This window comes from Heptranchias perlo, chromosome 4, assembly GCF_035084215.1.
Source record: "Heptranchias perlo isolate sHepPer1 chromosome 4, sHepPer1.hap1, whole genome shotgun sequence".
Lineage (NCBI taxonomy): Eukaryota > Metazoa > Chordata > Chondrichthyes > Hexanchiformes > Hexanchidae > Heptranchias > Heptranchias perlo.
Window position 1 is genome coordinate 44,166,918 of NC_090328.1, and position 27,869 is coordinate 44,194,786.

At 41.2% G+C, this 27,869-nt stretch overlaps 1 protein-coding gene across 1 annotated transcript in view; it reads left to right on the forward strand.

Moving 5' to 3' along the window:
- Positions 1-213: 213 nt before the first annotated feature.
- Positions 214-27,869, forward strand: part of LOC137320482 (uncharacterized) — a 40,682-nt gene continuing 13,026 nt past the window's right edge. The window contains exons 1-4 of the mRNA XM_067982174.1: positions 214-247; positions 7,854-7,977; positions 11,581-11,748; positions 18,663-18,775. Coding sequence (XP_067838275.1) covers positions 7,878-7,977; positions 11,581-11,748; positions 18,663-18,775 — 381 coding nt within the window. The 5' untranslated portion in view covers positions 214-247; positions 7,854-7,877. The remainder of the gene's footprint in view (positions 248-7,853; positions 7,978-11,580; positions 11,749-18,662; positions 18,776-27,869) is intronic.

Consider the following 27,869-nt stretch of genomic DNA (forward strand, 5'->3'; position numbering starts at 1 on the left):
AAAGGGCTGGATTGGTTTCATCTTTCTTCACATTTTATCACTGACTTGTTTCCAGTCATGTGCAATCACAAAGGCCAAGAGAGGTAACAAGTGTTTGATGTATGATACTTGAGGCACTTTTGTCAGAACTGCATTTATTTTAAACTAGACTCATGTTTGATATTTAACTTCAACATGTATATATTGTTTCTGTTTATTATTTTTTTCAGCCAATGGGAATGTGTACTCTTGGGGAACAGGTCAAGAGGTAAGCCAAGCTTGCTGGTGAGTTATGCCAAGAAAGTAAAAAAAGATAGAGATAAAAAAAAATCCAGGCACATTTTTGGAGGGGAAGAAAATTTAATCTTTTTCATGTTACAGAATAGGTTTATAATGTATGCATGAAATCACTGCAAATTAGCCCTAATTTGAGTTGGGAAGATAGAAAAGAGGGTGTTTTGTCAAAGAGAATGGAAACAAATGAGGAGACACTGAGAGTTAGTTTTGAGTAACCTTGCTGGAATCAGTCCTATTCAAAAAAACAACAATAAACTAACAGCTGGGCCGGTGGATGTTTTGTGTCTCCCTTCACATTAACTGCCTTCATGCGGTTTTATTTGCCTCCACTCCAGCTCACAAAAATGTTAATATATCTTTTTATTTTGACATTTGGAGCACTATCGCAATGTTGTTTAACAAAAACAACTGGGGTGCCTGCAATTAATTTCTGCTGCGGACTGGTATTCTTGGACTGGCGACTCCCTTTGGAAGGGGAGTCACGACAGAAAAGATTTTGATTGAAAGAGAGACAATTCATTATACAATTCAGCAGCAGCTAAAAGTGGCTCAGGGTGTCAGCCCCAGCTCCAGCGCTTCAATGCTAATGAGAGTCATTGCATATTCATAACCCTAAGTACAGTCAGCTTCTTGTAAAAACTTTTGTCACCCAGGCTTCACGGCGTGAGCAAAGCAGCACACTGTTCATGTTGTGGCACTTCCGCCATCCGAGCACAAGAACAAGATTGATTGTGTTTCAACGCAGTCTGACAGGGAGCTAAGAGATGCTGCCCCAGGGATACGGAAACTGAGCTTAGTTTGATTAAGAGGCTCTCTATAATCAAAAAGAGAGGGACAATAAAGAAAAAAAATCTCTTTGGTAAGGTAAAGCAATGCCTGAAAGATAAGGTGTGACTTCTCCACGCAGTGCCAAAGGTAATTAGCTTAGATCAGTGCAACAAACTTATTGTCAAGTTAGCTGTGGAAAAAGGTATGTTGAGGATAGAAGTTGTGTCTGGTCTGAACAATTGTTCTTCCAGTTTCATTCGTTATTAACTTGTGAACACTTGAATATTTTGACAGAAAATTTGCTAACATAATATTATTAAGTGGATAAAGAGCTTCTGAAGGTTTTAATTACCATAATTCACCCATCAAGAGGGAAAATAATTTTAGGGGAAGGGGGAGAGAAAGAAAAGATGAGAAACGCAACAGAAATTGTCTCCACACTATGTATTTATATCCATTCTACAGTTCCCCTCCTGAAAAATCTAGCAGCATTAATTTCCCCTTGCAGTAATCATGTTCTGTAAGCAAACCCTCAATGTCAATGTTTAAAATTAGAGGATCTTTCCTCCCTTGACCTGTTGATCAGTTTTATCCTCTAATGAATTTTAATTTGACTAATTTTTTAAGTAGAATTTGAACAGAAACAACAGTGTCTCCTGGAAAACAATCAGAGTACAAGAATTACAGCCTTTCAATTGTCTCACAGAGTTCAATTTAAAACTCTGAGAAAAGGAAGGGAAAACTTTTAAATCACAAAGAAAAGTTTTAGAGTCCTTGAAGTAAGATCAGAAAATACTCTGCTTTGTGCCTATGTCAGTCAACCAGTTCTTCAAAATGATTGAGCATTCATTCTATGGTAACAGTTTTTTCATTGGTTATGCTATGTACCCTTACCAGTGTATTTTATGATAGTAGAACTGTTGATTATACTTGCGTAAAAGAGGCCGTGTTACATAATGTATATTACGGATTTGTATCCCTGGTAAACAAAATGTATTGTATAATAAATACAGGAGTATTATACTTCTGTGGAGTGTATTGTTGTAAAAGGATTGTTACTGCCTTGTGTTTAATTCACAAGACATTTATTATAATTAAATACACTGAACTGTAGTAAACCCTTGCAATACTACTTATACTGGGCCCCCAACTATCTTAGACCAGACCCTATATACCAGCTGAATTGTCATTAAATTAACTATTCACCACAGGTATGCAGGCTGCATGCTCCAGTACAGATTTGCACTTAACTCTTTGTTCACCAACTTTATAAAAAGTGTTGTACCTCTTTAAAATTAAATGTTACTATATAATATATGTAGGAGCACTAGACCTCTGTAAAATTGAGAGCATTCTGTTGGACCCTAAGATTAGCTTTAAACCTCACTTGTATTGCGTGCCAAGACTGCCTTCTTCTGTCTTTGGGACATTACTGGCTTACTCTCCAACCTCATCACCATCACTGCTGCACACATTCATCACCTCAAGGATTGATTTCTCAAATAGTCTCCTCACCGACCGCCACACCTCCATCCCTAACTAAGTCCAATTAATCCAGAAGTCTGAGGTTTAAGTTCTCTCTCACACTACGTCCTGCATACCCATCACCCTGTCCTCTCCAAGCTTTAATGGTTCCTGTGCCCCAGCAAATAGACTGCAAGACCCTTAACCTCGTTTTCAAATCTATTCATGGCCTCACTCCACCCTAACTAGCAGATCTTCTTCACCTTTATGTCAGGGAATTTTCTCCGAGCTGATCCCACTCCGCCGCTGTAACTTCACCAGAAATACGGCGGAAATCATGTTTAGGGAATGGGTAACAAGTAGGTATAAATTTAGGATTAGTATTAGAAGCATAAAGGATGTGGTGAGAAGATTTTTTCGTGCAAAATAATGTGCAATGCATTCTTGCAAGTGACTATTAAAGCTGAGTCAATCACAATGTTTAAGAGAAAACCAGATAATGTTAAAGGAATGTTAAAGAAAAATGTTAAACGATAAAAGAAAAGAGAACGGAAATGGCCTCCTTCTGTCCTGAAAATACCTATGATCTATGATGGCAAGGGGATTGGGAGTCTTACTCAATGATGGTGATGAGGTTGGAGAATAAGCCAGTAATGTCCCAAAGGCAAGGAGAAAGCAGTGTTGGCATGCAACAAAAGTGAAGTTTAAAGCTCATCCTAGGGTCCAACAGAATACTCTCAATTGCTGATTAGGCAATACAAGGGTCCCACTATCACTTGAATGAGGTGCAAGTGTATCATTAGGTGAAGCAGAGTTCTCAATAATTTAGGTGAAGCAGGGTGCAAGGAGATGTTCAAAATGTTGTTAAATGCAAATCCACATCATTCCTTAAGCAACTGTGTGTCCAAGTAGTTAAAGATTAGGGGCACTTGTGCACAAAACAACAGGTCCTAAAGCTGCAGCATTCTCCCTCAGCAATTGATGACTCACTTTCAGGACTGTGCCCTTCTACTCCAGGCGATCTGGCATTGGAACAATGCTGATGGTAAATAAAACAATCCAGCAAAAAGTTTAAATAAAACAATAACTTCTAAAAGAAAACTAAAGGCTAAAGTAATAACAAAGTGGCTGTGTACTATTTCAGCAGACACTATATTCCATTCATTTACTGCCTGCTTTGCTCTCTCTCACTTGATGAGGGATATTATGTGGTCCCAAAAGCTTCTGTAATTCGCATCCATTAAGCTGGTCCAATAAAAAGTATCATATATTGCACTTGGAGAATATACGCCTATAAAATCTCCATTAAATTGGAATCCTGCAACTTTAAATAACAGCATGGTGAGATTTTATACAGTTCATGTACATGTGCTCTGCAGTGGGAAGATGCAGCTGCTTCAGTGTGTACGATTCATTCTCTTTTCAAGGAATACATTGAAAATGTAACCTATTGCTATATTCTGCTGCTGAGACCTGCATGTGTTATGAGTACCGAAATCACAAATCCCTTGATAGAGAATGGGTTTACAATTTCGGAACAGACACAAATCATGCATGAAATCCTCCCCCAGATTTCTACTCGTTCTTTATCACTAATCTGACTCACCACGGATTTACTTGCACCACAGCTATTGCTGCAGGCAGAGACTCAGCTCTTTGGATCTGTGCGAGTAGAAGTTCAATGTAAGATAGATACAACCTGAATGAGGTACTTCAGTGCTGACACAGCCACAACTAGTGTAAAGAATAGCCAAGCATTAATTAAAACAAAAATCAGTTTTCTCTCTCAATTTTCTCTCTTCCTATCCTGAAGATGGACACTGACACATGGGTACATTTCCACAGGTGCCAAGGCCCTGCAGCACCTCACCCAAGTTGGCATTCATCACTCGAAGCTTACACAAGAGGAATGGTCACTTGGGAGAGGTAGTGAAGGGCATCGGTCCATGGAACCATAACACAGCAAGATTCAGTGCCTTCAGGGCAGGACAAAAAGGGGAAGAAAATTGACTCAAGAAATATCAGAACAAATTAAGATTTTGAATTCTTTAATTGTTTAATTTACAACCACACCACCCCCCACCCCCATCACTTTCATGGTGTCTTTCTCATTCAGAAAGCAAAACAAATTCTAGCCTATGAATATTACGTTCAGACACTGTCAACTCCATTCCACCTGCAAAGTGTATTTGTGCATGAAAGGACCCCTTCCACCACACCCAGTTAGTTTTCCTTTTCCTCCCCAAAATAGCCCACTGAAGACTGCCAAAACATATCCTCTAGGGATAGCCCAGTGTAAATGTCACTATCAGATCTCCAAGCAGGTCTTAGGTATCTAACTTTCTTAAAATATCATGTACAAATGAAACACAGTATTGTGTAATTGTGCTAAAGCTATATTTTATCTGTTATAAAATAGAATGATCAGAAAGCAAAAACACAGCACTTCTGAAAATGGGGGAGAAATTCAATGGTATCTAAGCAGTTGAGATTTAGACATAATTCAATTCATTATATAGAATTACATAGAATGTACAGCACAGAAACAGGCCATTCGGCCCAACAGATCCATGCCGGTGTTTATGCTCCACACGAGCTTCCTTCCTACCTTCTTCATCTAACCCTATCAGCATACCTTTCTATACCTTTCTCCCTCGTCTTTATCTAACTTACCCTTAAATGCATCTATACTAGTCGCCTCAACTACTCCTTATGGTGGCGAGTTCCACATTCTAACCACTTTCTGGGTAAAGAAGTTTCTCTTGAATATCCTATTGGATTTATTAGTGACTATCTTATGGCCCCTAGTTCTGGTCTCCCCAGCAAGTGGAAACATCTTTTCTATGTCTACCCTTTCATAATCTTAAAGACCTCTATCAGGTCACCCCTCAGTCTTCTCTTTTCTGGAGGAAAGAGCCCCAGCCTGCTCAATCTTTCCTGATAGGTATAACCTCTCAGTTCTAGTATCATCTTGATAAATCTTTCTTGCACCTTCTCCAGTGCCTCTATATCCTTTTTATAATATGGAGACCAGAACTGTTCACAATACTCCAAGTGTGGTCTAATCAAGGTTCTATACAAGTTTAACATAACTTCTCTGCTTTTCAATTCTATCCCTCTAGAAATGAACCCCCGCTTGGTTTGTTTTTTTTATGGCCTTATTAACCTGTGTCGCTACTTTAGTGTTTCTGTACTCCCAGATCCCTCTGCTCCTCTACCCCATTTAGACTCTTATTATCCAAGCATTATGTGGCCCCCTTACTCTTCCTACCAAAATGTAATACCTCACAATCACAAGTTGTTACTGAATTAAAATGGCCCCAAGATACATAGCTTCCTTTAACACTGTCATATTGAGTATTCCTCATTTCACAGTGGTGCTGTGGTTTGGCATAGCCCCACTGAATGGGGTAGGAACAGTATTAGGCACATTTTTTTCAGCCTATCTCAAATTACCAGTGATTTCCACACTCACACGATCATCTCAGCAAAGGCATAGTGAATGAACTACACCTCTTTATCTCATTTGTTTTTTTAAGTATTATAATACACAGCAGGGAATAAAGTCTTGCCTACAGTGGGATAACAATCCAGAATGGCATTTGTAAAAAAAAAGATGCTGGAAATCTGAATCAAACACAGAAAATGCTGGAAAACACTTAGGGAGATCAGGTACATCTATGGAGAGAAGATACAAGTTGACATTTCTGGTGTACAGCCCTTTGCAAGACTGGAATATATTACCAGTAAATGCTGTCTGTCAGTTATTGTCCGTTTTCTCCACAGATACTGCCTGACCTGACATTTGTAATAGTTTTGGCTTTTCTCACGAAACAGGGTGAATGGCACTGGACAATCTAGTTGTGTGCATGGCCATTCTTCCCCAGCATATAAAAACAAGGATGGCCTTGACATGTAAGTGAATGTAAATCAATGTTTACTTAATCGGTTGACGGTAGTATGAACTGCAGGTTGACCATCAAATGGGCACACTACCAATGGCCATCACAACTAGTACCACATTATGCCAATGATATTATTCTACCCTCACTGGCTTATGACTTAACAGTTCAGGAGTTTAGGACAGCAAATGCACAAAGAGCTTTTAAAGAGCAAGTCTAAGTTAACCCTTTGACAACTGCATTACCTTTTAAGATGTATAAATACACCTTTAGTTTTATATACTTTTATCTGGAATGAATTCCTGCTTTATCTTGAATATTACAAAGACATAGAAAACCTCAGCACAGTTCATAATAAAAAGAATACTCAAAACAAAGTTTCAAACATTGTAGTTTGCTTTTAATTTTGCGTTTGTTGCCAGAAGGACTGTCTCAGTCCTCCAAGTGTTAGCACTTTCACAAAGAGAAATGAGACATGAAAGAAGGTGGATGGGCAGAAGGAAAAAAGAGAGTGGAAAAGGCCCACATTGCAGAGGCATGAAAAGGCATGAAACATTGCAGAGCACATGTACAAGAGAAAGCCAGCAGCCGGGGGAGGGAGAGCTTCCATGAGTCTGTGCTGTATCTTTATGACCTGTTAGTGGTCTCTGTAGCCCATGGTCAGGTGGGTGGGGGAGTCACCTGGATAAATGTGTAGAGAAAACCCTTTCCTATACATCTGTCATTAAGCAGGCTTCTTCTATTAAGTGGAGACCAAAATATGAGAACAATATGGGCAGATGTAAGAATTTCCTGTATGGTGCTGAGCATGACATACAGGGGGAGAGGGAGAATGCTGTAAATGTTTCCTGATATTATAGGAGATTTTAAATAGCCTGAAGCAGAAATCCTATATTTGGATGATTTATTGTGGTTATTTTAATTTCTGGTAGATTATTAAACTGTTGTGACATTAAATTTTCAGCCACATCAGCTTTATTGAAGTAGAAAGGTTAAAAACAATGACTGTTTTGTGGTTAGAGAAATTTATTTCTCCCCACATGACAATCATTTCAGTAGAAGTCAGGCACTTTGCCAGCAGTTGTGATTTAACCAACTACAAACATAATTTCTACCGTGTCTTTATAGTTGCAACATTGATTAGTTTTAATTGTTCCACATTGAAACAGTTTGTGCAACACTCAACATTATTTTTGTGTACACAGTGACTATTGAATGCATGACTGCATGCGTGTACATATAAATCTGCATGTTGGTATAAAACAATTGATAACAAGCCACGTTCAGAACAACCATTTGATAGTGACGGACCTGAACTCATCTCTGTTCTATAGATGTCCAATTATAGCAATTCAGAATAAGGTTAATGCTTTTAAAGCCATTAAGGTGTAGAGGGTATTCCCTTAAAGGTGGTACAAGCTGTGCCCTCTTCTTTGTTTACAGGGACAACTGGGACAGGGGACGAGCATGAGGTTCCTTGCAAGACCATGTTGTGTATCCATTCATCAGCTCCAGGGATGTGTTCAACAGATAGCAGCTGGAGATTGTTATAGTTGTGCACTTACTGGTATGTAGTTGTACAACTTTTTAATTATTAACATCTTTTCTCTTACAAATGACTGCTGTTAAAAGATACCATACTTAGAGCCTACCTGATGTAGAAGTTTAACATTTTAAACACAGAGTTAAAAAAAAAACTTGTTCAGGAAAGTTTCACAGAAATTGTATTTGTGAACTAACTCCAGGAAATGCAAGCTTTTTATATTCAAACTTACTTTTGCTTACAATTACAGCATTCATTGTACAGGAATCTGTCACATGTATCAGAATCTGTGCAGTCATTAGTCTTTCCATGCTCCTTTTCAAATATGGTGGGTCTCAAAAATTATGCAGATTGACAAGAAAGTGCTGGATGCCGAGTCTCCAACACTGCATTTCAGTATTGAAACAGCTAACAAATTAAAGTAAAACTTTATTTTTATAACGTCCTTCCCTTTCATGGATAATCCAGTTCAAGTATCTTCTCAAGTATTATGGTGTAACCTGTGGTGATGAATGAATGAAGATGAAAATTGCTGCCACGAGCAAGTGTTGTGATGAATTTCCCAATCGTCCTCTTCACCCCGCCCCCCCCCCCCAACATGTCCAGTACTGTAATGCTAGTTTAATATTATTGACGACATAATTAACGCCTCTCTTCCATTGTCCAGCCCAGTGGAACTGCCCTTACTTGGTTCTTCACTTACCAATCTGATCATAGCAGAGTATCTTCAGCAGTGGTATCTCTTCCCACCCTTGCATTGTTACTTCCGGAGTCCCTCAAGGATCTATTCTTGGCTCCCTCCTCTTTCTCATCCACATGCTGCCCCTCGGTGACATTATCTGAAAACACGTCAGGTTCCACATGTACGCTGATGATATCCAACTCTACCTCTCCACTGCCTCTGTACTATCAGACTGCTTATCTTCCATCCAGTCTTTGATCAGCTACAATTTCCTCCAGCTAAACATTGGGAAGACCGAAGCCATCATCTTCAACCCCGACTACAAACTTTGTATTGTTTCCGCTGATTCCATTCCCCTCCCAGGCCACTATTTCAGGCTGAACCAGACTGCTCACAACCTTGGCATCCTATCTGACCCCAAGCTGAGCTTCTGACCCCATATGCTCTCCATCACAAAGACCCCCTACCTCCACCTCCATAAAATTGCACCGCCTTCACCCCTACCTCAGCCCATCTGCCACTGAAACTTTCATCCATGCCTTTGTCACCTTCAGACCCAACTATTCCAATGCTCTTCTGGCCAGCATCCCATCCTCCACCCTCCGTAAACCTCAGCCAATCCAAAACTTCATGCCTGTATCCCATTCCGCAGCAAGTCCCACTCACCCAATACCCCTGTCCACAATGACCTACTTCTAGCATGGTTAGTTATAGCATGGCTACGCAGCAAGTAAAGCTCTGTCTACTGTCCTCAACAATGTGCCTAATGCCCAATCTCAGAAAATATGCCTTACTGTGCCAGAATTAGTTTTTCACTTCCCACATCAGTCATCCTTATGGCTACTCTGATTGAGATCACTGACTTAATGCCAATTTGTTCTGAATTATGGGCAGTTTTGCTCTCTGGACTCACATACATTAGGAGTTGAGTTGAAGCAGCTTAGACCTGTTTCACATAAAACCTTTACAACTAATGGAGAGAAGAGACTTTCACTCCATCAGTCTGGGCTGGATTTGACCTCTGGTTCTGGTGGTGAAAGGGCAGTGTGCTAGCTCACTGCATTACTTGACCTCTTTGGTCTCTGAAACTCTGAGATTGAACTGATCCTGCGTTTCATTGTGAAAAACAGAAACACTTTTTGTTTTTATTAATTTTACTTTTCTCTCCATTTGTCAGTTATTTTTCAACACTCTTTTGGTTATCTTTGACCATACATCATCCCTCATCCAGCAGGGAAAGGATCTCTTTCTTGGCCTCTACACTATGGATTACTATAAAACATATTTACCCAATTCCTAATTAGTGTGATGGTAAAGATTTTTTTCTCACTTATTTTCTCCTTTCCTCTCTCCTGAAGAAGTTAACTCCCTCAATGAGACACTGTTCTGTGGATGCCATTCACTTCCCTCATCAAAGTGTGGTTTATTCATATGAATTGAAAAGCGAAGTTATGTCAAACTTGTATAGAACCTCAGTTAGAGCACACTTGGACTATTGTGCACAGTTCTGGTCTCTATATTATAGAAAGGATATAGAGGCATTGGAGAGGGTGCAAAAAAGATTCACAAGGATGATACCAGAACTGAGAGGATATTCTTATCGGGAAATGCTGAACAGGACAGGGAGAACCATCACCACACGGACTGCAGCGGTTCAAGAAGGCAGCTCACCACCACCTTCTCAAGGGCAATTAGGGATGGGCAATAAATGCCGGCCATGAACAAATTTAAAAAAAAGGCTGGGGCTCTTTTCACTAGAAAGGAGAAGGCTGAGGGGTGATCTGATAGAGGTCTTTAAGATAATGATAGGGTTTGATAGGGTAGACAAAGAGAAGATGCTTCCACTTGTGGGGGAGTCCTAAACTAGAGGTCATAAATATAAAATAATCACCGATAAATCAAATAGGGAATTCAGGAGAAACTTCTTTACCCAAAGAGTGGTAAGAATGTGGAACGCACTATCACAAGGAGTAGTTGAGGCAAATAGCATAGATGCATTTAAGGGGAAGCTAGATAAGCACATGAGGGAGAAAAGAACAGAAGGGTATCCTGATAGGGTTAAATGAAGTATGGAGGGAGGAGGCTTGTGTGGAGTATAAACGCCGGCACCGACCAGTTGGGCCAAATGGTCTGTTTCTGTGCTGTAGTTTCGATGTAACTCGATGTGAGACTTGATAGTGAATATCAGCAGGTTATTCGACTACACAGGAAAATCGCAACTCAACCCAATCCTCTTCTCACCTCATCCGATATCCATGCACACACACTTCCAGCAGTTGTTGCTGTCTAGGACAAGAACAGGAGCCTGTTCAATTTTCCCTTCCCTAATCCAGGGACTATGAGGCCAATTGAAGCAATCCTGCTGCTCCCATAGCTGAGAGCAGCCAGCTCAGCACAGACCAGTGATTGAACCTGGGACCTTCTTGGTGAGGTATCAAGGGAGCTTTGATGGTAAAGGTTTAGAAGGGAGATTTCCTCTGTGCATTGTCTTTGAGGAAATTGGAAACTGCTTATAAAGTATAGGTTTATGATTTTGCTACAAAAACACACAGAGGAAATCTTCTTCCTTAATGTTTATTCCTAATATAAAAAGACATGAGAAATCCCAATGAGAAGAAACTCATTTTTATTAAACTAGAGTAAGACAGCCTCCAATAATAAAGAAAATGGAATCCTGCACCAAATTAACACCTTTGATATACAATAATTAACAGTTCTGTGAAATGGTTGACATTAAGGTCATGCTTCTTACAGCGATTTTAAAAAATCATATGTAAATAAATGCTAACAACTTAACTCATCTACATATCAAATAATTATTGAATTTGTTCTGTCATCCTTTTTATTTAAATACAATTCCAACCCACTGAATAGCTGGCACCTTACTGCTGTTACACACTCCAGAGACACCAATTTAAGAACTATCTTGTTTGTTTATTTCAAAGCTAATGGCGAACTATTTATGTGGGGAAGAAATTGTCATGTGATTGATGCAACCCAACCAGCATCTCATAAATTCTGGAGCCCACAGAAAATTGACCTTGGTGCCCAGAATATACACAGCATCAGTTGTGGCTACTGGCATGCCACAGCCCTCACAGGACATCCTGCTGGTAAGCAACAATTCGTATTACATCACTTTGTATAAACTCTATTAAGAACTCAGGTGGCAACTTATTCACAGAATAGGTCAACTGTAGAAATATTCTATGATTCTGTGCTTAATGTTTTTCTAAACTAGAGCATTGTAAGTTCACCAAATATCAATTCTGTAGCTATTTATTTGCGTGGGTTGGGGGAGTGTATACTTTGAAAGCTGGACAGGAAATTAAACACATGAAGGGTTAATAAAATGTACCTATTAGAGGATGTTTTGTGAATTTGCACTCCCAGCATGGAGCTTTGCCCACTGGAATGTATATTCGGAATTCGGGCACAGTGGCAAGAGAGCCACAAGGAGTTTCCATCCATTAATTTTCCAGAAATGGGCTCCTGGCAAATGAGGCTCCCTACCATAAGCACAAATTCAGAAAATATACTCTCTATTGCCCAGTTGCGAATGTACTCTTGTACCTGAAGCAAATCATTTTAGTACACCAACTGCACAATTCCACTGCACAAAAATATACATACACATATGATAGGAAAGAGGTTAGGGAGATTTAATTACATACTGCACTTTGTGGTTAGCATTTAAATGAAAGTGTTCTAAATATTTCTGTGACCATGAGTATAATTTCATCTTTTCCTCAAAAAGAGGTAATTATTTTACTTTGGGCATGTTTAATGGCTGCCAATCAAAATGGCAGGTGCTCACAATTTTATTTAGGCCAGTTTTATCCAACACAGCTTCAAAAATGGGAACAAAGCAAAACCAATGATGACACATCTGCAATAATGGTAATTTCACACTTCTAAAAGTGTTAAATTGGCACACATCAGGCATAAATAGCAAATATAGTGTTCAATCAGTTGTGGAGATCACAAAGCTTACATGAAATGGCCCAATAAAGTTTTTGGAAAGCCCATTTTTCTGACCTGACCGAATTCCCAATAGAATGTGATAACCTGTCAGCTGTAAATTCATTCATTTCGCTGTGTGACCTTTTTAACTTATTTCATTTGTGTCTTTGAAAAATTAGTAACATGGCTTAAAGCTTAGAACTTCACGACCATATACATCTATCCTCTCCACATTAAGGCTGGTCAGCTGTAAATTCATAAGTTTGAGTGTGTGAGCTTCCAGCTGAAATTTGGTCAGTTTTGTATTGCCAATGGGATCTGGTCAGGTAGGTCAGGGCTACCACTGGAAATCCAGTTGCGTCAGACTAAAGCTGCCAGTGGGATTTGGGTCAGATTAGTTCCAGGCTGCCAGTGGAAATGGGACAGGCTTTGGCCTGCCAGCAGGAGCTGGGATGCGACCACATCCACCCTCCGCATCAATCCCAAAACAGCCACTGATTATTTGTCAATTATACTAGCTGTACTGATGCAGCAAAGTTTTGAGCTTCTTTCTATAAACCCACCATTCTGAGTGCAGAAATCAATTTTGTTTCCATTACCCCTCCTCCTCCCCATCCAAGGCTGTGTGATTTTATTATGATTGGCCATCAACAGACTTCATAGCCCTCAACAATCTCTCAACAAGCAACTTTTGTTTTATTTCTTCTTTAATTGACTTTCTGCCCTTTTTAGGATTGGAGCAAGTCAGAGACTTTTTGATCCTTTTCTGCTTACTACCAGTCTTGACTACCTATTTACTCATATTTACCTTTTTCTTACATTTTCACCCAGAGAAAAATATATTCCATAAAGCAGCACTATCCATTATACCCCAGCTAAGTGTTTATTATGAAGGACAGATGGAGGAGGATTTGTTTTCACTATATTGCATCCCTTATTTGCACAGTACTCTGATCCCTGGTGAGGTATTACAAAGATCAGAGGGAACACTGGACTGTCCCTTAATTTTCTCAACAGCGCTCTACAACTTAAGAAGAACACAACTCCGCTGAAGCAAAACGACATTCTCTTTTTTCCCATTCCAAATCTTTGACCTCACGGAGCTAGTGTTACTGAGATATACACCAAATTCAGAGTGAATTCATGCTTTAAAACTGTTGTCACTGAAGAAATGCAGCTTGGCAGAATTCAGCTCACTTGCGATCTTTAAGAGCCATCAGGGAGAGAAAGCCGTCCGTCTGCTTTTCACAGTGTTAGATTTGGACCTGGGTTTCACAGAGACATCACCAATCCTGTCAGCCACTTTTTCTAGCCAGTGATGATTTTATAATTTGAATGAATAACACAGAAAATGAAATAGAATTCATCTGTTTCTTTTGGAAGCTATTTGGTTCACAGGATGAATCAAAGCATAACTGTTCAATAATTTGTCCTAAATGATCACTTACAGGATTTTTTTGTAAACTTTTAGCTTTTGTTTCCTTTTTCCATGTTATGCGCTTTACCCCAGCGAAGAGAGCTGGCAAGCAACTTGTTCGCCAGCATCTGCCAATGTCACTCCAAAAACCGGGTAGCAGGAGGTGCCTAAAAGCGGGACCAGTGCAATACTCAACAAACCCTATCTCCATAACAGTGGCAGTATTGTGCATGCAACCCCACGACCTGGCATTCCGTGGCATGGTGTGTTAGAGCGTCAATGAATGGCACCATCATAATCGCCACCTAGTTAGTTTATACAAATGCTGTTAAATATGAAAATTCAAGCACCAACTAGCCCAAGTGCAGTTAGGACAGTGTGTCTTCAGGGATGTGGAGCAATGGTTTTAGTGCCTAGGATTCCTTAATGCAACAGAACGGTTTGACTAAAGACCTGTTTCACTTCCTTCCAGTAACAGCCAGCTTTCTAAGCTTCAGACACTGAAACGCATGATGTGCTTTGCTTGTATAATTTAGAAATCTTATACTTGTTTATTTTACTCTACTCTCGTTGGTTTATTACTGCAGTTAAGTAAAACATTTAAATAAACAATAATCCCGACCAATTTTACAGTGTCATACGATGCTTGTTATTTGTAAATACACTTAACTTATACTTACTGCTATTTGTAGTTGCGGCATTCCCTTTTACAGTTCTCTTCAATATAACCAATTAGCAACAGGTGGTTACTGGATTGTTTTGCATTGCTCCATAATCTAACATCAGAAAACATAATGCTCACAATGTTACAGATTCTATTTAAAGAGCAACTTTAATGTCAAAGTAAGTGCTTTGAATGTTATCCACTTGTCACAGAGGAGTGCTTTTCATTCTTAAACATTTTCTGACTATTCCTGTAACACAGTTCTTCTATAGAATCCCATATTGATCCATTTCAGCTGCTAAATGCTACAGCTGTTTTGCTTGAGTTGTGCAAGTTATTGGAATGATTGGACTATTTGGGCCAATAGTAGGTCACCTCACCTATGTTTGTGTTTAGTCTCCATTAAAATTTTTCCGTGTTTTAGTAAATACTCAGCAGAGATGGACTAAAACTAATGACAACATGCAATGGGTCAATAACCAGCATGATCACACTGACAGTAGCAGAAGAGAATGGATATTCTCCAAGGGATCGGATTGGCCTACATCACAGTGAGCTTGCTTAGGTATTTAACAGCCAAAATGGATGAATACAAAGGTTTAGAAATCTGTGCCTGGCATATACTTCGTTCTACACTAACATTACCCTTTGAAGACATGAGTAAAGTTTTTTCCTAGGAGCTTCATCATGTATTCCAGTTTTCATGCTTCCCATCATTCTTGCAGTGCTTGTAAGTTGTGCTTTCGTGACAGGTGAAGAAATCGCTGTAACTTTTGGTCAACTCACTTGATCCAGTGATCACCAGTAATGTCAAAAAGTCAAAATGTTAATCTAATGCAGCCCACCACCTCAAGTGGTTGAGCACTTGGCTTCTGTCCAGCAGATTATACATTCAAGTACCAATGTGGCCAGTTACTCAAACTCATTTGCCTCAGTAAGACCATTTTAATGAGTTCTTAGGCAGGAATTTAAGCACTTTGTGGATTCTCGATTTCCACCTTGGAAGGGTGGTAGAGCATTTGGCTTTGCCTGCTAGAATCTCACTTCCTAATCACAAAGCAAATTGATACTAGTTGTGGGTAAATTCACAACATGGATGGCCCTGGCTTCCTAGCCAGGGAAGCAGCCTGAAAAGGGAAAAAAATGATCTTTAGCCTGATAGTGCAGCAATTAAATACATTTACCTGATTGAATATTGACTGGTCACCATACTATCAGGTAAATCTGTTCCAGCATCTAAATGATAAAAACCATTAACCCATCAAGTTGGCTTTTCCAATGACATTTCACAGGATTTCGAGTCTCAGTACAAAAAAGGCACACTGCAAAATGCTCCAGATGTTTCCACAGTGATTATATTCTCAACTAAATATTTACAGATTTTTTAAAAAATGAACAATCTTAAAACAGCAGGGAACTGCAGAAGTGTGACAGCTGTAATACAACACCAGTACATTTAGAGTTAAGTTGCAAAGCAAATTCCTGATGATTGTCAATCAAAGTTCATTTTTATTTATTGGCCTATGATATATAAAAGTTGCAAAACCCTTAACATATTTTTATCAATATATAGTTGAATCAGTAAATTGTTATTAACTGTCTATTTGTTATTTGCATGGTAAGTTTTGGGTTTGTTTGTTTTTCTCTCTGTTATCAGCTATTTCTGGTTACAAGTAAATTTAATTGACAATCTTGACTTATTGAATATAAAAGGATCCCACTATATAATGAATGCCTGCAGCAGCAGGGAAATATAGCAGGAAATGACTTGGATAGCACTGTAGGCATTATTTTCTGTTTGTTTGAATTAGTATGTGAAAGGTGAGCCTTCCCAGGCCTATCATCACCACTTTTGTGATTAAAACCTTGCAGGCCGAGTACTAAGAGTCTCTGTGTGTGAGGTGTACACACTTCACTTATCTGTCAATCTCTCAGCCCACTGGCTTTTCAGGCTTGGAGAGGAAACATGCACTGTTCAGTTCGCCTCCTGATAAGGTGGACTCTGCTGAAGCAACATGATTCAGTAAATAAGATTTAATGGAAAATCAAACCCAGCCTCTCTACTTTAGATAGAAGAGGTCAGTGATTCAACAAGTTGCAAATTAGTGACGTGGAAGAACTTGCAGAACGCTGTCCTTCTGCAGCACAGTGGTAGTTGTAGTTATTTGTTTTTTAGTGCTTTGATGTCAAAGCTCTGCATTTGGATCCGAGCTCCCCAAACAAGACATTTCTCACAGTAATGGCTATTGATTGAATGTGGGTTGTGGGAATCCACTGATAGTTATAGGTCTTGAGAACTGGTGTACTGTTTAGGTTGTTTGGTAAATAAGCTCTTGGAGTCCAGAGATATCTCTTCACTCAGCTCCCCAGGGAAAATCGGTTTCAACACAGTCCTAAATGAGGCCTTCTGAAACACTTCACAGTCTCTTTCCAAACTATTAAACTAGTCTAAACAATTAGGCTATAATTAAAAACTACTGCAGCAGCTCTTGTGCCAGTCTGGATTACCGTATTCTGTGTCTTTAATGATAGAATTCAAAAGATCTGAAAGCTCACTTAAAATTTTCACTGCTTTTTAGTTTGTTGGATTTTCAGTGGTGCCTAGTCAAGTCCCACTGAAGAAGTGCTTCATCCTCCAACCAGAAGAGTGGAGGCCAACATTGGTCACAGATTGCTGAATATCAGTAATCAGTGCTGGTCTGCGATTGTCTTGAAATTTTGTATGACAAAACTGGTTTCTTTAGTTTTTCTCTCTTTCATTCCTCTCCTAGAGATGGGGTGCTTCACTAACATATAGTAGCCTGATAAAAGCTTCAGCAAAATTTGCCCAGTGAAGAGAATAATTTTTTAATTATGGGTGTCGATGGGATTTGAACTCAGTCCCTTTGAAGGAGAATCTGTTGCTAGAATTACCACACAAACTAAGCTGTCAAGTTTACATTTAAATCTTTCCAAAATATATAACTAAGAGATATCATTTGACTCAACTTTACTACGTGCTTATTGCTTCAAGCTAGGTGTGTGATGCATATTGTACAATTTCAATCTCCAGCTATGGGTTCTAGAGTGCAACCTCCATTATCCGTCAAACTGAGGAGGAGTTCCCCATTCCAACCCTGCCAGGGATAATGAAATTGGTGGGTAACAGGGAGGCCCCAAATTTTGGTATTAGATGTAGACATAGGAACAAAGACAAGTATAATGCAAATAACATAAATTGAATTTAATCTTTTTTGGACTGTGAGGTACGGGGTTGATTTTGACTTTGTGCGATAGTGTAAAATGGGTGATAGCGAAATGGCAGCCCGTTTTACATCTCTGTTTTTATTTCCACAGATTTTATTTTTGCACAAAGTCAAAATCTACCCCTAGTAGACTTATGTCAGTCCAGGGGAGATTAGTGTCAGTGGGCTGTGCAATGAGCCAATATCTCGCACAGGGCTTTTCACCAACAAAAATTCTGGTGAATAACCAGGAAAGCAGGCAGATAATAGAGTTTCCACTGAATATTATTGAAACAATTCAGCTTAAGCATATGTAGGAAGTCACACTGATAGTTAATTGGTGAACAACTCAACTTTGGTGTAGCAAAGAAATTCAATGAACTTTAACATTTTCTTTCAAGATTTATATGTATTTGAATTATAGAACTGAATATTATATATGTGGCTGATTACTCTGTAGATATTTATTGCTCATTTTCTTTGCTTACGTTGGCAAGTATTTTATAAATTAAATTAGTCCAATTATTTATCATTGCGATAGCATGTTTAAGAGAATACACATCTGTTTGCCTTTACAATTTGACAGTGTCATGACTGACCTAGTTTGCTAAACAATATCTAAATGTCATATTTAACAATAAGGTGCTGAAATGCTACTTTAAGAGGAAGAGGATTCAGGAACATACATTTCTGTGTTTTTTTTCCAAGCTCTTTAAAGTACTCTACAGCTGTTGACAGTTGTTTGTGCTGGCATTGCAGAGCGGCACCATGGGAATAAGGAATCTGGTTTCAGTGAAACTGGAGAGACCTTCAAAGGGGACAACCACTATCCCAAACTGATGGAACTTTCACAGGAAGAAAAAAGGGATGGGGTAAGGAACTGCACAGCACTATCTCTCATTACGCCTCAATAATCCTCTAAAACTCTATCTCCATTTAAGGGGGAATGCAGGTACCGAGTCCTGGACACTAACTTTCAGTCAAACTTGAATTTACTTTCTGACTCAATTTAAAAATTTAAGTTCTTAGGGGAAGGGGAATTTTCAAATGGACTCTGGCTTCTTTGATTAATGCTAATAGAGAGGGAGGTGTGATGGAAAAGGAAGAGGAATTGGTTTAAAGTGAAGGATATGGTTTTGACAAGGTGTTGTAATCTGATATAATAATGTTTTGGGTTTTTTTATACCACACATGTGGATGTACCAACACTCATTTAGGGCTCTCAGATACCATTACATCTGGATATAAAAAACACACACACACACACACACACACAATCACACAGATTTCTTCTTGTTTACTGGCTTCCGTCTCTGACTTTCTCTTTGCCTGTGTTTTCTCTCATTTCTCACTGCTCCATCCTTTCATGCAGGATGTTAGGACCAGTATCTCACTGCTCGTGGATAGTCCACAACACAAGAGTATTAAACCAGCAGCTGTTCCTCCTCCTCTTCCACTTCTACACAGAAAAGGACATCACGGGGTAACTTTCTGAACCCTTGCTGGCAGAGATGTACCTCTCCCACCATCAACACATTGCAGCACACTACCTGCGATTTTCCAATACGCGTTGACAGCAGGCAAGATACTGCACCATGTGTATGGACTCAGAAAACTTTGGCTTACTACCATTCACATTTAAGAAACAAATCATAACATGAAGATTGTTGCTCAATATTTTTGTCATAATCCTCACCAATTTCTAATGTTGATTAATAAACAGTATGGGGTATTTAAAGGGGCACTATTCTCAGAAAAAAAGGTGCTAGTTAAAACATTTATTTTTGTTTGTTTGCAAATGCACAGAATGATTCTGTAAATCATGTCAAGTCACTTCATTTGTGTATGATATCATCATGTCAAGTCACTTCATTTGTGTATGATATCATCATGACAAAAGCGACAAACGGTTCTTCTGGTCTTTCTCTTAAATAAATTAAAAGGTTTGCCAAACAGTATTTTTTTATGAAGACAGTGCACCTTTAAACTAGGCCTTTCATCACTGGGATCTATGTTTGAATCCTATGATGGAATGAAAGTTTCCTTTCTCTCTCTCTCTCTCTCTGTCCCGTTTTCCAGCCTTTCCACCCCACTCCCACCAGAATTATAACAGGCGTATATGGCAGAAGGGCCAAAGAATATCAGCCTCATATTTTTTAAAGGGATATAATCTTCATGAAAATATTTGGCAATCATTTTTTTATTTGCAAGTACCCTCTGAAATAATATAAATCGCATCAAATGCATCACCATATCACTTATTTGTGATAACTTCACGATGGAAATAACACACAGCTATTCTGGCTCTTCTCACTCCAAAAGCAAAGAAATATTTGCTCTATACTTTTTAATGAAAAGAGATCATTGTGTGCACAATGTGTATCTAAAAAAAAATTGTACGCTAACAGCTAAGATAGCAAGGTTTGAAGAAGAAAAACTGCACTCCCCCTTTAAATGCAAAAGATAACTCCCTGAAACTAGCAAAAGCACTTTACAGCATTGTAACATGATGGCAGTATTATCATTCAGCTTGCTACTGACCAAATATTTTAATTGTTCAGATACATTGTCCATGTTTTATGATTTTACTGGTAGAGAACAAATTACTGTATGACAACAGCATGCTGTTAGCGATCTGGGTAATGAATTCAGCACTCAAAGGGAATATATGAAAATAATTTTTCAAATAATTTTCCCCAGGAAGCATTACACAGAAACATCAGAGTGCATAATTGATGTTATTTTTTGAATAGTGCAACATTTTGCATGCAGTTAGAGATGTTGACATTAGGGTAATTTGATTAAATCAAGTCAGACCTAGAGTCATAAACCATTTGAACTTGAACCACCATTTGCATCCACACCCGGTATTAACATTATTGTAAATAGTAAATTCTGTAGGTAACACAGGTATTATTGATGGCCTATCGATATTATTAGTCTTCATATTTAAATATGTAAATGGACTGTTCCCCACTTAAGGCAGCCGCCCAGGTCACCTATTTGGAGGACCCCAGCAAAATGGAGACTGCCACTTCGACAGGGGCAATGGGGCGGTGAATTCTTCCACGCCATTTTCGGGGCCCTACCACCCAGTTTTCCACTGGGGGGAGAGGCCTAAAAATTCAGCCAAGGTCTACAAAACTAGGCCAAAAATTGGCAAGAATGTGAGAACCATACCTGCTCTCTTTTTTTAAGTCAATAATCATGTTTTCCTTGAAAACTACTTCAACCCTTACAGTGGCACATGATTCAGTTGTCATAGTGCTATCAGGGCTAACAATACATGTGCGTATTCAACACATTTTCTTGTTTTGAGATGTTTTTATGTATCAGATATTGACCTGATCATGCTTATGATGCAACCATGTCAAACTTAGGACCTGAAATTGCATAGTGAGAACTGCAAAAAAAGTGTGTTTAAATATTCAATTAAACAATAACAGCAAACTAGCTTTAAGGAACATTCCAAAGCAGGTCAGACGCATTTCCCTGCCATGTGCCCATTATATATGGGCAGGAAACCCGCTGGAGTGAAATTCAGTGTGGGATCCAGTTTGCATAATTAACGTAGGATAATGGGAGATTTTCTTGCTGGTATTGTTGCCCTTTTTTTCACATCTAGATCATCCATCAGAAAATCGGGTGCTCCACAAATTAAGCATGTGGGGTCGGGGCAGAATTCCCCACTCCATGCCCATGACCAATGAAGTGGAGCCTCGGAAAATCATTCCTCTGCTAAAGCCAGAAAACCCAATGGCTACATTTTCCCACAAGCAAAAACATGTTTCCGTATTTGGCAACAAATTTACCAATATGGATAGTTTACTTCAACTGCCATCGGGCCACGCAATTCAAAAAAAGAATCGTAAAGTAAGAAAACTGATAACAGCAAATTCTCTGCTAAGCATTGACTTCCCCTAAATAAGGCCAGCATGACACTGATGGTTGCGGAAGAGCAGGTAATATTAATTAACTGAGAATGACACCCATCAGCCCCTCCTGACCACTGAGCAGGACAACATGTTCACTGGGTTTATGCCGAGATTTGCACAACAGTTCCACATATTTCTGTGGCAGTTGGCAAGAACTCTGGACACCTAATGCTTTTATAAATCATTGAAAACAGCAGACTGCGAACAGCAGAGTCTCAGCTGTTGTATAGGGAGATGTCTGCGCTAATATCATTTGTTAACCTGCCCTGCCTTAATCAGGTAATTCTAACAGACAATCTCAACTTGTTTTTTTTTTGGCTGCTGTGGTCCTTCAATTTATTACATCCATCTACAACCCAAATCAACTTCCTTGGCACAACAACCATAGATCTGAATGCTGGTTGTTGCAATCCCACTGTTTTAAGAGCAAAAATTCTACCCTATTTACTTTACAATACTGGCAGTGGTAACCCACATACAGAGATGATTTTTGCCAGCTCCTCCTGAGGCACCATTGTAGAGACAAGGGGCTCGATATTAGCAGGGCGGCAGATTCTCAGCGGGGGGTCGAATGGGCACGTGGGTAACGCGCCCGGTGAAATCAGTGTGCTCCGCACGGAATCGCAGGCTAATTGGAGCCACTTACCTGTGCTTCCGGGTTTCCTGCTGGTAAGCTGCGCGGCAGGTGGACTGCGCATGTGCAGCAAGGTCTGTCAGCTGGAGGAGCCCTATTTAAAGGGGCAGTCCTCCACTGACTGATGCTGCTGAAAATAGGCAAAATTACAGCATGGAGCAGCCCAGGCGGAAGGCTGCTCCCAGGTTTAATGATGCCTCACGCCAGGTCTTATTGGATGGGGTGAGGAGGAGGGGGAGGACAGAGATCTTCCCCCCGGCGGGCGGGAGGAAGCGGCCTGCCTCTGCCACCAAGAAGGCCTGGCTCGAGGTGGCAGAGGAGGTCAGTTGCACCACCAACATATTGTGCACCTGCATACAGTGCAGGAGACGCTTCAATCACCTAAGTAGGTCAGCCGAAGTGAGTACACTTACTCATTCCCCTCCCCTCCATCTGCCACATCACCGCCCCCACCCCACATCTCCTTCTGCACTGCCAACACTACTCTATCACATCACTCCTCACACCCACTCAAAGCTCATCCTCATCTCACCTGGACTTACTCACCTTGCCAGTACTCATCCCAACACTACCATTCAACCCAATCCTCATACAATCTCATGGCTCTATCTCATACTCACCCTCTCATGCATCTCTTTCACGGTCAGCCTCACTCAACCTGCCACTACCTGTGCTGAAGCCACAGGGCATGCATCACATATGTGCAGAAGGAAGCGTAAGGCAAACGTGTCGTGAGCATGAAAGGGATGCACAAAGGTGAGGGTTTGTCATGGTGTTTACCTATATTTAATTTCTGATCAACTCACATAACATGTTATATTGTCACCCACTACTGCCACGTCTTTGCAAATCTTGTCTGGTTTGTGCAATAATGCCCTTTCCTGAGGATCACTATGAAGACCCACAACTGATGCCACCCATTGTGTCACTGCAGAGTGGGTGTAGGTGTATTTGCAGGGCTCTTTTGTGCAGACGACTGAGAGACGTCGGCAATGTCCCCGGTGGCACCGTGGAAGGATGCGGAGGAGAAGTTGTTGAGGGCAGTGGTGACTTTGACAGCGACAGGTAAGAAGATGGTGCACGGGCCAACCGGGAGCAGCTCGGCATGAAGGAGGCTGCAGATGTCCACGACTACATGTCGAATGACTCTAAGCCTCCGTATGCACTGCTGCTCAGAGAGGTCCAGGCAGCTGAGCCTCGGTCTGTGGACCCTGTGGCGAGGGTAGTGCCCTCTGCGACGCATCTCTCGCTGCGGTTGCCCTCCCTCCTGCTGTGCAGGTGGATGTGTCACAGCACTGTGTTGTGGAGCTCCATGTGTCAGAAGTGGACGGCGATGCTGTTCGCTCTCCGAGGAGGTCATGACTGCAGCTACGGCGGCCCCCATCGGAAGATGTACATCTGAGGGGGTCCACAAGGTAGGTAAATGTATCTGGACACCTGGGTGAGTGTGCAAGTTTGTGAATTTTATTGTTAGGGGGAGGCTAAACTTTGTCCAAAGTGACAGAGTGGCCTCCTGCAATGAATGAGGGTCTCCCCCCACCCCACCTGTCAAATGGACCTTTGCAGCTGCCACAGGCTGATGGCTGCAACACGTCCATTTGAACTGGGAGTGTTTCCCCCAGTACGGGAAACAGTCTCAGTTAATTTCAAAATCCCAGCCCTCCAAAAAAATCAGGTCAATCAGGTCTGTAAACGACCTGAAGTACCTGTTTAAGTACTTTAAGTGGCACCCCGCCGGCTTTAATTGCCGGCTGGAATCCCACAGCGGGGGCTGCGCGCGCATGTTAGCTTGTCACTGGGGAACCCGGAAGTGGGCGAGTTGGAGCCGGGCTCCAGACCCACCCCAGGAATCCCGGATTTTCACAACCCCCCCCCCCGCCACAAACGCACCCGATCGCGGGTGTGAAAATTGAGCCCTATGTGTCAGGTCTGTGATATGTGGAAGTTTGCGGACGGCAAGACTGTCCCAGATTGCCACATCTGCAGGAACCATCTCTGCCTTGAGACACTCCAGCTCAGAGTCCTTGAGCTGGAGTGTGAGTTAGAGATACATAAGGGAGGGAGAGGAATTTTTGAATAGTTTTCTCCTGAGTACAGTCATTCCTCAGAGGAAAGTACAGGTACAGGAAGGGGGGAGTGTGGCGGTTGGTCAACAAGGTGAGGGGAACCAAGGGGAGGTAAAGAAGGAGGTCCCACAGACACAGGCCCTGTCCAACAGGTACAATCTGTGAGGATAAGGATGCAGGGTGCAGGGTGGACAACCGGAATGCTAACCATGGCACAGTGGAGCAGGAGGCAGTCCAAGGTTGTGGGGCGGAGGGGGGAGCAGAATAGAAAGGTTGTAGTCATAGAGGATTCTATAATTAGGGGGATAGATAGCATCCTCTGCAGTCGCGACCAAGAGTCCAGAAGGGTGTGTTGCCTACCTGGTGCAAAGGTAAAGGATATCTCGGAGCAACTGGAGAGGAACTTGGAAAGGGAGGGGGAAGATCCAGTTGTTGTGTTCCATGTTGGGACCAATGCCATAGGGAAGAAAAGGGAGGAGGTCCTGCTAAGAGAATATCAGAAGTTAGGAACTAAATTAAAGAACAGGACCTCACGGGTGGTCATCTCGAGATTACCACCCGAACCACGTGCTAATTGGCATAGGAAGGTGAATGTGTGGCTGAAAGACTGGTGTGGGAAGGAGAGGTTCCATTTCAAGGGACACTGGCACCAGTACTGGGACAGGAAGGAGCTGTACCACTGGGACGGACTCCACCTGAACCAGAATGGGACTACTATCCTCGCGGAAAGGATAAATAGGGTTGTCGATAGGACTTTAAACTAGTAAGACGGGGGGAGGGGGGATCTTGTGAAAATAACATAAGTCTGAAGATAAAATAAATAGGAGATGAGCGTAAAGGTCAGACCAAGGTAAGGAACAAATACAGTTATAGAACATAAGTACAAAATGACTGTTAAAGATAAAGTGAGGGGAACAATTATTTTTAAAAATTAAATAGCCTGTACAGCAATGTGCACAGCATCCGAAACAAAATGGGGCAACAGGAGGCAATAATTCATAGTGAGGAGCCAGATGTAGTAGGGATAACTGAAACATGGCTACATAAAGAACAGGACTGGCAGTTAAATATTGCAGGATTTAACGTATTTAGAATGGATAGGAAAGGAAGGGGGTAGCTGTACGAATTAGAGACAACATAATGGCAAGAGAAAAAAGGGACATAATATTAAGATAGAAACAGAATCCATATGGAATGAGACAAAAGATAAGAATGGATCGATCACATTAATAGATATATTCTACAGACCACCTAATAGTGGAAGGGAAGTGGAGGAAGAAATATGTAGGTGAATCTATGAAATGAGTAAAAAACATTGAATAATAATCTTGGGAAATTTCAACTACCCCCAAATAAACTGGCAAGAAGAGGTAGGGAAAGGGGAAAGGAGAATATAATTTTTACTGTGTATACAGGACTCCTTTCTTACCCATTGTGTGAGAAACCCAACAAGAGAGGAATCATTGCTGGATCTAGTAATGGGAAATCAACCGGAGCAAATAAGGGAGGTTAAGCGTAGGGGAACATCCAGGCAATAACGATCATAACATAATGAGGTTTAAAATAATGATTGTGAAAAACAAAAGCAAGACAAAGACCAAAGACCATAGTAAGAGAATGGAAAAAAGCTAATTTCATGGGGATGAGAATGGAACTAGGAAAGGTAAACTTAATTATTTTATTGGCAAACTGATAGAACTGCAGTGGGAAATATTTAAAACGGTGATCAATAGAGTTCAGGGAAATATATTCCTCTAATAAACAAGAACAAACTAGACAATAATGAAACACCATGGATGGACAAAAAGATAAGGATAAAATTGAAACTATAGAAAAAGGCATTCGCTAAGTACATAAACAAAGGAGAAGATGACAAAAGGGAATATGAAGAGGTTAGGAAAGATGTCAAGACAAACAATTAAGAAAGCAATTAAAAATTAAATTATCAAGGAACATAAAAAGACATGGTAAAGTATTATTTAGACACATGGGGCATCATTTTAGCACCCGCTATCAGGTGCGATCCTGGCGGGGGGGGTTCCGAAAATCGGGGAATCCCAGAGCGGATTCGGAGCCCGGCTCCAACCCACCCACTTCCGGGTTCCCCACAGACGCGCCGATGTGCGCACGCAGCCCCCGCATGTGGGAATCCCGCAGGCAATTAAAGCCAGCGGGATGCCACTTAAAAGTATTTACTGAGGTATTTCAGGTCATTAACTGACCTGATTAAGTGAATATGTGAGGAGGGGTGGGATTTTATAGACAACTGGGACTGTTTCCCATACTGGGGGAAACACTCCCAGTTCAAATGGACGTGTTGCAGCTGTCAGCCTGTGGCAGCTGCAAAGGTCCATTTGACAGGTGGTGGGGGGAGACCCTCACTCATTGCAGGAGGCCACTCTGTCACTTTGGACAAAGTTTGGCCTCCACCACCCTCCTCCTGACAAGAAAATTCACCAACTTGCACACTTACCCCGGGGTCCAGAGACATATACCTACCTTGCGGACCCCCTCAGACGTACATCTTCCGGATGGGGGCCGCCGTAGCTGCAGTCATGACCTCCTCGGAGGGCGAACAGCATCACCAGCCTCACCAGCCTAGCCATCCACGCCGTCCACCTCTGACACGTGGAGCTCCACAACAGAGTGCTGTGACACATCCACCTGTACAGCAGGAGGGAGGGCTACCACAGAGAGAGATGCGTCGCAGAGGGCACTACCCTCGCCACAGGGTCCACAGACCGAGGCTCAGCTGCCTGGACCTCTCTGAGCAGCAGTGCATACGGAGGCTTAGAGTCATTCGACATGTAGTCGTGGACATCTGCAGCCTCCTTCATGCCGAGCTGCTCCCGGTTGGCCCGAGCACCATCTTCTTACCTGTCGCTGTCAAAGTCACCACTGCCCTCAACAACTTCTCCTCCGCATCCTTCCAGGGTGCCACCGGGGACATTGCCGACGTCTCTCAGTCGTCTGCACAAAAGAGCCCTGCAAATACACCTACACCACTCTGCAGTGACACAATGGGTGTCATCAGTTGTGGGTCTTCATTGTGATCCTCAGGAAAGGGAATTATTGCACAAACCAGACAAGATTCGCAAAGACGTGGCAGTAGTGGTGCCAATATAATATGTAATGTGAGTCGGTCAGAAATTCAATATAAGTAACAACCATGACAAACCCTCAAACACCCTTGTACATCCCCTTCATGCTCACGGCACGTTTGCCTTACGCTGCCTACTGCACATATGTGATGCATGCCCTGTGGATTCAGCACAGGTAGTGGCAGGTTGAGTGAGGCTGACTGTGAAAGAGATGCACGAGAGGGTGAGTA